Here is an 11,783-nt window from a genome sequence, read left to right as displayed (position 1 = left end):
CCCATTCCTTCTGTGAGAATTACTAGTTTTTCTAACCAGTTTATTTTCCTTTTACTTCAATATCTCTTCCCAGCCAAAAACCAGAAGTCAGTCAGAGGTAGATAGAATGGAAATTAGAATGGAAAATTTCCTTGTGGATAATTGAAGTTCAGTTGAGTTTCACAAGCTACTGACAAAGGGGCCGTACACAGGAAAACGTTGCTCAAGGTAACCGTGGGCAGCCGCAGTGCGAGGTGTTTCCCGGGGAGCCGGCGCTGCTGCGCTGACCCTTTCCAACGGGGTCCCTTTTCCTTGCTTTTACCCTTGAAAAGGGCTCGGCTTTTCCCTTCGTGCAGCCAGCCCAGCTGCGGGGCAAGGCCAGGCAGAGCGCAGAGCCACGCGTGCCCGCAGCCGGGGACCGAGGGCAGCTCGGGGAGGGACGGGACAGAACCGCGGAGCGCTGCGGGGCACAGCGGGGCCGGGCCCATCCCGCGGGCACCCGGTCCCGGGGGGCCCGGATGGCAGAGCGACCGCTGCCGGGCGGGTTTGTTTGGCGCGGTTCCGCCTGTCCCGGTCCCGGTCCGGGTGTGCGGGGCAGCCCCGCCGGAGGCGCGGGGCCCGCACGTGCGCGGGGCGCGCGGGCGCGGCCCCTTTGGCGCGCGCGGCGGCGCGGGGCGCCCATGTGGAGGGCAGCACGCGTGTTGTGCTGCGCGCCCATTGGCCCGCGCGCGCTGACAGCGCGCCCCGGGCCGCGAGCGCACTGCGGGGGAGCGCCGCCCGCAAAACGCGGCGCCCGGATCGCGCCGCCGCCGGACCGGACCGGCCGCCGCCGCATCTCGCGCCCCCGCGCCCGCCCCGGGGCCAACCCGGGTGGCGCCCGCCCCGAGCGACCGGCGGGGCTGCGGGGCCGTGCACGCGCTCCTCGGCCCGGGCCGGCCGGCCCATCCCCGCGCATCCCGTCCCGTCCGGGCGGCGCCCCGAGCTCCACTCCAGGTCTTGGCGCCGTCCGCCGCGTAGTAGCGGGGCCGCGCCAGCGCCCGCCTGTTGTGTTTCTGTTGCCACCCGCCATCTTGTCGCCAGCGCTGCGGCCGGCGGGGCGAGCCCGGGGCGGCGCGGGCGGGGCGGGCCCGCGCTCCGGGCGGCGGCGGCAGCGACGGCGGCCGGGCCCGCGCCATGAGCATCGAGACGCTGCTGGAGGCGGCGCGGTTCCTGGAGTGGCAGGCGCAGCAGCAGCAGACCGCACGTGGTGAGTGACCGTCCGCCCGCGCCTCGCGGGGCCGCGCCTGACAGCCGCGGCCGGTCGGGGCTACCCGGGCACTGGCACTAGCGAGGGGTGGGGGGCACCGGCGCGGGCTTTGCGCTGCCGGGGGCATCTGACCCGGGGGAACTCGGGGCGGGCGGGGCAGTGTCAGGGCACGGGGGGGATTCGGGGACGGCGCGGTGGGGGCTCCGTGCGGGCGGGGCTGCCCCGGCCGGGCCCCGCTCCCGCCGGGGGCGCCGCCGCCCCCGCCCCGCGCGCTGCGTGTCCCCGGCCGGCGGGAGGGCGGGGCCTGGCGCGTCACCGGCTCGGCCCCGCCCGCCACCACGTGCGCGCGGCCCCGCCCCGCTCGGCCTCCGGGGGCTGCGGGGGCCCGCCCGGGCGGCGGGAGGGGACGGGGAACCCCGGAGGGGACGGGGAACCCCGCGGGCCGCCCCCCGCTCCGCCCGCTGCCCCGCACCGCCCGCGCCGCTGCGGCGGCCCCGCCCTCCGGGAGCGGCGATCTGTGCCCCGGGGCCGCGCAGCAGCGGCGGGCGCGGCGGGGCTGCCGCCCGCGCGTGGCTGCGGGACAGCGGCGCCGGCCCCGCGCCCGCGGCGGCCCCGGCGCGGGGACTCGGGCGGAGCGGCGGGAGCGGCGCTTTGTGCCGCCGCCCATTGTGTCGGTGATGAGTCACGCAGCGCACGGGGATGCGGTGCTGAGGGGCCGCGCAGGGCCGGGAGCATTCCGAGCCCGGGGCACAGCCCAGGCTGTGCAGATGGCAGGGGCTGCCCGGTCCGGGCTCCCCGCCGGCTGGGTGACAGCTCCGGTGCTGCTTCCCAGCCCTTGACAGGCTCCTTGCCACCGCCAGCCCTGTGGTGATCCCGGCTCCGGGCTTACAGGTGGTGGCCGTGCTCAGGGTGCAGCAGTAAAACGCCCGGGGCTCGACCTCTGCAGGTCTGGGTTTGTCTCCTGCTGCTGGGAGACAGCTCCCGCTGCCATCCCGCTGCCATCCCACGGCCCCGCGCTGTGGGAGCATCTTGTGAATGGGTCCGACAAGCTGTGCTCTGAGTTACAGAGGAGGAGGAGGGACCTGCCTTCTTGTGCTGGACAGCTTCTGAGGCAGGAATTACTGCTGAGCAGGGTATATGGGCAGGGTAACACAGCAAAGAAAAGACACCCTGCAGGCTTCTTAGCTCCAGGAGCAGCTCACGGGGATGTGTGGGGGTGTTACACAAAGCCACCATGAGCATGCCCCGGGCTCTGGGTGCTGCTGGGGGGCACAGACACATGAGGGCTGGGCTGGGTGTAGGGCCAGCAGCGTCAGTGCAAACGTGGCCACTTCAGGGAAGTCTGAACACCAGGAAGACTCTGGCACGGGAGGGAGGAGCCCTGCAGTGACCTTTGGGTGGCAGGAAGATTTCAGGGGAGAGCACAAGCAAAGGAACAGCTGGGAAGCACAAGGAAGCAATAAGTAAGAGCAGTAAGACTGAGTTGGCTTCTTTGCCTTGTGTTCTTCCTCTCCTCCCCCTTGAAATCTTGTGTTCTGCAAAGTGTTATGGTCTGTTATACCCCCAGTTACACTGTGGAGCTCCAGGGGTCCAGTATGGCCTGAAAATCAATCCATTTTGGGAACAGCATTAAAAAATATATACTGAACTCATCCAAGGGCTGCTGGGTCTGCAGCTGACAGCAGTGCCTGCTGCTGCTGTAACCCTCTTGCTGTAAGCATGTGCCTCCCAGGCGTGTAACACTCGTTTACATGGGCCCAGACTCTCAGTCTGGGGTCATCTCCTTTCAAATCTTTCTCTCTCTGTTGTGTGCAAGCTCCAGAGACATTTGACTTGAATTAGAGGGTGCTGATTTCTTTGAATTTAGATTAACCCAGGAATGTTCCATGATCTAAGAAAAACAAATTTCTTTATAATTGCAAGTAACTGATACTTGTTTTCCTAGGGTTTTTCCCATAGATGCTCATCTTGTGTTTGCTGCTCTCTCAATGCTGCACAGTTCATTCACACCGTTCCTTTCCTGAGTGGTGCCAGCACAGGCAGTGACCTGCAGCAAGCACAGTTTTGGGCTTTTCCATCTCACCTACCTGCCATTTGGGCACGCTGAATTGCCTGGGAGTGATAATGGTGTGTAGTGGCCAGGAAGGTTTCCTTTGGCTGTGGTGCCACCTTCCCTGTGCCAGTGGGTGCGGAGGAGAACCTGCTCAGACCCCACGCCCATGGCTGGGCAGTGGCTCCGTGCTGTGCTCTGTGTGATCTCTCACTGTTGTCTTTCAACAGATCTCGTCAGTATAATGTTGGGGTGCATCTCCAGAAACCTCATGGGGCTGTTTGCCCACCACTGGCTTCTGTCTCACCAGGGTGCTGTGTGGCTCAGCCTCGGCCTCGCTGGCTGCCACAGGCAGCACACCCACCTGGGTTTCTGTCAGGGAAGGTTAAAGCACCTCCCAACACACAGTGTGAGTTTATCTGTTTCCGGAGGCTTCCAGGAGAGCTGCACTGCAGTCCTGAGGACAACGGTGCCATAGTGACAGTTAGACTTTGACTTCAGAAAGGGCCTTGCTCTGTGACACAGCACAGTGTCTGAATCTCGGGGGTGGCAAGGATAACTGTTGTGGGATTCCAGGGAGAACTGCCTTGGTGCAGCCAGTAAAGGGTAATCTGCACATTTCCATTCATTTCCTTGAGAAGAAAGCTGACTAGAGTGAGCAGCCTGTGGAAGCAAGGCCTGGTGCAGCCCTGGGCTGAAGGTGCAGCAGTGAGCCCTTGTTCTCGTCACAGGATCGAGGAATGTTACCTGGAGCAAACATGCTTACCTAACAGGCTGGCTGTTATCTGCCAGATCCAGTTTTGCCATGACTCACTGAACTCATTTCACCTGTCTGTGCTCCCTTGCTGGCTGTGTAACACACAAGCAGTGTGTTTGCTGGCTGTGTAACACACGAGCTGTAGACTCAAGGCAGCCTGCAGAGCCACTTGCCAGCAGTGGATGAAGTGGGGTCTCAGAGTTTCTTCTGAGGGCATATCTTTAGGCTTTTTAGTCTGTTTTAAGGATACACAGTCTGTTTATATTACTGTTTATTAAGTCAGTTCATGTTTACTGTACTTTTCCAACCTGTACATTTAAGGCATGTCATGGTTCACTGTTCCCGCAGTGTGTGCCTCTGTCCCTGGGCCAGAAGCAGGGACAGCAGTGCCCCCATGTGCGTGGGAGCGGGTGGGTTGGGTCCTGCCTGTCAGCCATGGCACTTCTTGCTCTGAACTGTGACACAGAAGCTGTTCAGGTGACAGAAATACATGCTTTTCATCAGAGTGCGTTACTTTGTCTCCCTGTGTCTTAAAAACGCTGATGCCTGGTGGAAAAGCACAGGCCCATCCTGTGTAGGACAGCTCACCTGCTTGGCTGCCCAGGTGCAGCTCCTTGGATGGTGGAGCAGGGTCAGCATGTGCTGTTGGTGCCCACGTGGCCTGTCAGAGCCAGTGCTTTCCTGCACTTCATCCCAAACACCACGGAGAGGTACAACAGGAGCTGTGCATCCCTCCGGCCCGCCAAGGTGCGATGCTGCAGCTGTGGCAGTGGCACGCTTGGCATCCTGGTGACATGATGGTCCTGGGCTTTCTGTAGAGATGAGACTCTCCACGATGGTTTTGTTTTTTTAGCAATCTTGATCTGTTTTCCTTTGTAGTGCTGCTAAATCCTCACCCTTTATTTCTTTCTTCTGTCCACAAAGAGTTAGTTGTAACTAAAATGCAGCTAAAATTACTCTAGAGCTGATTCAGGGTTTCATTTAAGCACTGGAATAGCTTATTAAAGCTATTGTAAATGTAAATTATCTGTAGAGACCGGAGAAGCTGTTTTTAGAAATGTCTGCCAGGTATTTATTTAGTTATTGTTGATTGTTCTTCTGGTTGAGAAAGTGGAGACCTGAATATTGTAGTTGTTAGCAGTGAATGGTGACCCAGTGTGCAGATGAGGTGTGAGCATGTGACAGCAGTGGCAGTGCAGCAAGATCGCTCGGCAGGGAGGGTCTCAGGTAGGAGTGGGGGTCTCTGAACCCCTGAAGCTGACCTCAGCTACGCTGGCCTAGCTCTTGCTTCTCTGTAGTGTATTGTGAACTTCTGAGCTCTAATCCTGAAGCATTTTAGGCTCCTTTGTGAACAGTGTGCTCCTGAAATGCAGTTCGGTTGGTGTTTGAGGTGCTCATGAGGCCCAGTGTGTGTGGGGAGGAGTGGGCCCGTTTGGGGTCAGGCTGCAGTGTGAACGCAGCATGGGAGCAGCAGTGGCCAGTGGCCCTGAGGAAGTGTCACCAGGTGCCTGGCAGCCAGCTCCACACTGGGGGCATGGCCAGGAGCCCAGAGGGCTTTGGGAAGCAGTGCCATGTCTTGGGTCTGCCATGGCACTGGTGGAGAAACAACCGTGCCAAGGGCTGGGCACCAAACTGCCAAGTTTTAGCTAAGATGGGAGAGAAAAGTGGGGCTTGTGCTGTTGTCAACCAAAATTCGGGAGTCAGAAAAGCGTCCTGATTTTAAAGGGTTCTCAGTCCTGTAGGCTTGTTCCTAGGCCTGGAAGTGCCCGTGGCTGTGTGCTGCAGCCTCTGGTGTCAGCAGCATTTGCTGTGACTCAGAGCTTGCTTGGCTGATGCTGAGCTTTGCTGGGCTCCAGTTCTGCTGACTGTTCTTATCGCCCCCTTCCTGGTTCTCCCCTGCAGAGCCAGGAACTTGCAGAAACACTATCCAACCTCCAGGCTCCAGCCTGCCCTTCCTCTTGGCATGACTTTTCCCCCCCCAGGGCAGCCTTCGGAGTAGTAAATACCTGGAGACTCATCAGTACCCCGCACTTTCCTGGTAGGAGCCTGCAGTGACTCCTGTGGGCGACACTGCTGCGTATCCAGAGTGAGTGACACCCAAGGCACTCCTCTCCAGGCCTGTAGCAGTTCAAGGTATGCAGGATAAGTTCCCAGAAGCATTGAATGATTCAGAAAAACACTTCAGACCCTTCAGAAAACAACATCACAGAACTGCCTCACTGTTCATGGAGTGAGAGATGTTCTCCACTGAGCACCACAGAGGTGGGATGCTTGGCTATGCAAGGCACACGCTGTTGATAAACTCTGGGTACTGATGGTGTCCCTAGTGAGAGGTAGGAGCACTCAAAGGGCCCTGGCATCCCTCAGAGCCTGCTCCTCCAGCATGGCTCCGGGAGGCTGGGGCCATGGCAGGCCCCACTGCCAGCCCAAGGGCTCTGCCCACTGCTCCTGGCTGGCCTGGCAGCAGGGCTCTGACAGATGGGTGGCATTTCCAGGGCAGCCAAAAGGGGTGAGATATATTTAAACACAGCAGATTATTAGGTAACAAAGAGTGCCTGGTGCTGTGTACTCAGACCATTGAGGCCCTAAATAGCACCAGGCCAGTGGTCAGGGGTGCTGACCCTGTTTCTGTGTCCTCCCAGGACAGGATTTGCTGTTCTGTCCCATGGCTGCCCATGTTGCTGTCACTGCCTGGGTGGTGTGGCCAGGGACCTGAGGTGCCTGCTCTCACCATGTGAACCTGCTGGCAAGTGGGATGGTGTGGGCAGGGTGGGATTCCAGGACCCCTCGTGGTTCAGATCCCCTTGGGCTCGGTTCAGATCCCCTGGGGGTTCTCAGGACTGGTTCACTCCCATGGTTTGTTCTGTCCTTAGTCCCCTTGTTAAGAGTGTGAGGAATGAGTGGAAATTACGCATAATTTTGAGGTGCACCTTTGGATTCAGCTATCCTCTTCGCCAAGGGGATGCACTGAGCCTTGGCTGCTTTCTGTGTATGGGCTTGCAGGAGATCCTGTGCTGAGTGTGCCACAAGGGAGGGAATGAGCCTTGCATGTGTCACACAGCACACAGCATGGTGATCACCCCTCCTTGATCTGTATCTGTGACCAAACCTGGGTGAGCCTCCTTCATATGAGAAAACATAGAGCTTGGGGGGGGCTTTCTTCAAAGAGATCTTTGGTTTGTGTGCAGGGTGTGACTGCAAAGCGAGCAGGAGACAGACCTTCACCACCCAGTGGGAGGGTTTCTGTCCAGAGAGGTGGCTCAGGGCCCTCCAGTCCTTTTGCTGGGGCTGGGAGCATGGGTCCTTTCTGCCTGTGGGTAACTCAGACCCAAGAGGACAGTGGCTCTTCAGTGTTAGATCTTGGCAAAAAAAATCATTGAAATAAACTCTTTAGCTCGAGGGAGCAACACCAAAGGCCTTGCTGGCAGGTTGTCAGCAGCCTGAGGGCTGCACCTGCTTCCAGAGACATTTACATAAATACTTGTGATCAGTAATGCCTGCTCTAACCTTGCTTGGCTGTTCTCTCCCTTCCCCACAAGTGTAGCTGGTTGCAGGAGTTCCAGGCTGGCTCCTGCTCCCGCACTGCCCTGGGTGCAGATCACGGGTGTCCTGGCTGGGAGCTCTGCTCCGCTGTGGCCGTGTCACCTCCAGCAGCCCAGCAGGTCCTGCTGTCCTCACCGGGCACTGCCACAGCTTCCCACTAGTGACTCCTTTGCTGCTCACTCTCTCCGTCTCGGTGCAGCTGGAGGTCTGGGTGGCAGCTTTGCTCTGTGTGTGCCTGGCCAGCGGTGCCGGTCAGCCTGCGGCCGCTCTCTGTCCCCGAGGCAGGACGTGCTCAGGGAGCACCATGAGTCAGCAGGTCCTCGGGGCTGGGTTTCCTCATGCACCCTGTGCCAGGGCCATTGCATTGGCTCTGGCTGCGAACCAGCAGCAAAGTGGAGCAAAAGATCTGCAGACAAAGGGCTTTTCTTTATTAGTTATTAATGTCGTTGAACCGAACCACTCCGAAATTGTTGGTAGCTGAGATTTGTGTTTGCATCATGGGATTCCTGATGGGGTTTTTGCCACCTTGCACTGCTTTGCTTCTTCCTTTAAGGAACTGTTGATAATACCCTGAAATATTTTGAGAAAATATAGAGAAATGCAGCTTTAAGGTTCAACTGCTGCTTAAGCAACCTCCCTCCTTTTTGGAGTCAGTCAGATCTTTTGCTCACTCACCCTACTTGTGCTGCAGAGGTTGAATGCAAACTGTGGATTTGAGTCTCGGGCAGCCCTGGGAAGAGTGCTGTATGGATGTGAAAGCCTTCCTGATGACAGAATTTCACATGGTGCTTTTGTGAGTGCTGCCGGGTCAGAGGCTGGGGCTGCAGCCCCAGTGCTAGAGCTTGCTCCAGAGGGTGGTTTCTCCAGGTGTGGGTTCAGGACCGTGTTTACCTTGGCAGCTGGCTGCTTGACCTGGCTCGTGCTCTCCAGGGGAGGCTGGGCTGTGTTTGCGCTGCTGCTGCAGCTGAACTTCAGGAAATTGTGTCAACTGGATCTGGGTCGGTGTTGCTGTGTGGTCACACGTACCAAAGGGCATTCAGAATCGGGAGTGAGAGTTTTGTTGCCTTTTTTGCTCTCTGTAGTTTTTGCACCATACCCCTCAAACTCAAAAGATGGGTTAGAAAGTATCCTGGTAGTGGCAGGGCCCCTCTGGGGTGGCAAGGGCTGGGCAGCTCTATGCCTGGTGGGGCCGTTTTCCATTATGTCAATACAGATTGTCTTGAGGATCACTGGGGGATTGAATATAACCTGGTCATTCCAGGTGGCATACATGCTCTTCTCTCTAATTTCCTAAATACACATTCTGACTTCAGTGTTTCAATCAAGCCAGAGCTTCTCCTGGGAGAGGCTCTGTTGGGATGTTTCTTAGAGCTTCCTCTGAATTACCTGATTTTGGTGACTGTATACAACAGAACACCCAACTGTCCATGTCCTTCCCCTAATCCCTCCCTTGATAAATTAAGGTTTTATTTTCCAGATATTTGTATATTACTGTGCAGAGGTTGCTGCACCACCTTTCTTTGCAGCTCCTCAGAGGTTGTCAGGAGCGGGATCTGCTGAGCCTCACGGATGGTGGGTTTGGAGATATTTGATTAAGGCTGCGCAATGTCTAGATGCCAGGGCCACTGGCGCCACATGACTTGTATAAATAAATTTTGTTTGTGCCATGTTCACGCAATTAAAGCCAGAGCCCTGGATTGCATTTGATGAGGTTTGTTTTGCTAGTCGGGCCACACAGATTTCATTTACTTTGTCTGGTGTTCTGAAAACATATAGGAACATACACACATCAAAGCCAAGTTTAAGAGCTCGATTAAAATCCACAGCAGCAGAGAGGTGCCCTGATGTGTTTGTATCAGTGCAGTGTCCATTGAGCTGGGGTTCACTCGGGATAGTATAAAACCCAGGGTATTTTAACTTAAGGATCCTGCCCCGTGCTGGTTGTAGGCTGCTCTCAGGGAAGGTCAGGGAAGCGCCATTGCTCACTGTGGGTGTTTCTCTTTCAGAGGAGAATGAGAAGCATGAGAAGCTCTGCCTGGAGAGGGAGCAGGAGCAGAAGAAGGCGGGCAAGGCCAGCGTGCCACGGGCCAACAGCACCCTGTCCCCAGAGGAGCCCCGGAGCGAACTGCTGGTGCCCGTTTCCCCGCCGGGCACCGTGCCCCTGCCGCCGCCGCCCCTGGCAGCTCCCATTTCAGTCATTCCCATCCCCGTTGTCACCAGTTCCCCCCAGCAAGCAGCGCAGACCGCCCTGTCGCCGCCGCTGGTGCAGCGCCACCAGCCCCTCGTAAGCGCTCCCAGTGTCCCCAAGGAAGCGCCCTCGGTGGCACCGGTGATCCAGCGGCCGCCGGGGCCGCACCTGCCGGACGGGAAGGCGGCCACGCCGCCCTCGGGCAGCCCCAAGCAGCTGCCGCACTACGCGGCGCCCGTGCTGGCCATCTCCCAGCACCATGTGGTGCCACAGCCCATCCAGCCCCTGCAGCACCCGGCAGCGCCCGCGCCCCTCGGCGCCCTCAAGCTGGCGCCGGCCGACGACATGAAACCCATCGAGCTCAAGAAGAGAATTGGAGGGTGAGTGCACCGTGTGTCCAGGAGGAACAGCCAAAGCTGCATCTCTCTAGAGCGGCTCCTGCTTGTGCAAAGTGTTGTTGGATCAGAAATGCCAAGACTTGTGGATGTTTAATGTCTTTGAATTGCTGAGAGCAGGGATTTTTAGCTTGACGGGTTTTTATTTTCCTCCCTCACTCCACACTGTAAGATTCTGTGTAAGGATTTTTTTTTGCAGGCCAGAACTGTGTTAGGAAGCAAGTCCCAGCCCTGCATGTCTGATCTCGAGTGGTATCTCGTGTTATGTTTGGCAAAAGATCACTGCTTGTACTGGTCAGGGAAATCAAAGTGCACTGCCGCTTGTGGGAGCTTTCTTGAAAACTGGAAAGGGATCTGGGAGATGTTATTCTGAGGACAGAGATCACCAGTTTCTCAGTGCTGTAAGTGTTAAGGGCCTCCTGCTTGCTCAGAATCTTGCAGCTGGAAGGGGCTAAAGACTATGTAGTCTGCCCTCACCCTCTGACAGGACTTGTGGTTCTGATGTTGCTCCAGGTTAGTGTTTTTCTGGCTTGTTCTTAAGGACTTTGGCTGGTGGAGACCCTGCCTTCTCCGTAGATGGTTGTTTCCAGACCGCAGTATCCCAGTAGGGAGTCTGGTATTACTGCTTGTGGACTGGGAGAACAAACCATTCCCTTCTTTGCGGCAGTTTTACCTGTTCCTTTGGCCCCTCAATTTTCCTGCAGCATAAGTGACCTGAATCTGTGCAATCTTCCCTCCTGGCTGTGCTGCCTTGGCCTCTGTTCTCCTGGCTGCCTGCAGCAGGGGGATGTCTCCTGGCAGTGGTGTTGGAGATGGTGTGTGAATGCCATGGGGACTGGTGGAGATGTATAGTAGACAGAAGAAAGGTTCATTGGGATGTACAGATCCCAAAATGCATAGAAACAGTGAAAGTAATGCAGATAGGAGTTTGTAAAGATAAAGGCTTCAGTAAATTGCCAGTATAGTTCCTCTAAGCAGATTGAGATCTTCAGAGCCTGTCTGGTGCTGGAAGGGTCTGTCAGTCTATGCACTAATGGAGAGAGCCCATCAGTGATGTTGTGTGGGTTCAGGAGCTGTGGAGGAGGTTTCTGCTGGCATGGGGTACCAGGGCAGGCTGCACAAGTTTGGCTGCCTGGGCTGTGGGCAGTGGGGTGGCTGCAAGTGCACCCACAACCTGCTGCTGTGCTGCCAGACTGGGCTTTGCCCTGGGGGGTGGGGGGGCTGTGGTGCCAGTGTGGAGCACAGCATCACCACTGCCTCCCCCCAGAATTGCCATAAGCACAGAAAAAATGTCTTTTCAGCCTGTAAATGTTTCATGGGGAAATGCTGTCAAATATTTGTGACAATTTTTTAAATATTATTACCTCAATGTCCTGTATTTTCAGTCAAAGGCAAATAATTACTTTGCACAGTGTATGAAAGATTCTTGAAATCTCCACATCTGCTAATGTACCTTATCACTGAAAAACTGAGCTGAAAAACTGAGATAACATGAATTTGTTTGGCTTTTCCTAAAAATATTCCTCTGATTCAGAGAGTGGGTGGACTCAAACCCCAAAACCAGAAACTCACGCTGGTTTTTCCTTCAGCAGTGACTGGAGAATTCCTGTATTGCTTCATTCCAT

General features: G+C 56.8%; 1 protein-coding gene across 1 annotated transcript in view; it reads left to right on the top strand.

The window, feature by feature from the left end:
- Positions 1–1,110: 1,110 nt before the first annotated feature.
- The window catches only part of MNT (MAX network transcriptional repressor), a 34,323-nt gene continuing 23,650 nt past the window's right edge, over positions 1,111–11,783 (top strand). The window contains exons 1-2 of the mRNA XM_030962752.1: positions 1,111–1,225; positions 9,582–10,143. Of these exons, the coding sequence (XP_030818612.1) occupies positions 1,153–1,225; positions 9,582–10,143 (635 nt within the window). The 5' untranslated portion in view covers positions 1,111–1,152. The remainder of the gene's footprint in view (positions 1,226–9,581; positions 10,144–11,783) is intronic.

This window comes from Camarhynchus parvulus, chromosome 19, assembly GCF_901933205.1.
Source record: "Camarhynchus parvulus chromosome 19, STF_HiC, whole genome shotgun sequence".
Taxonomy (NCBI): domain Eukaryota; kingdom Metazoa; phylum Chordata; class Aves; order Passeriformes; family Thraupidae; genus Camarhynchus; species Camarhynchus parvulus.
This window is presented reverse-complemented; position numbering and strand designations above follow the sequence as displayed.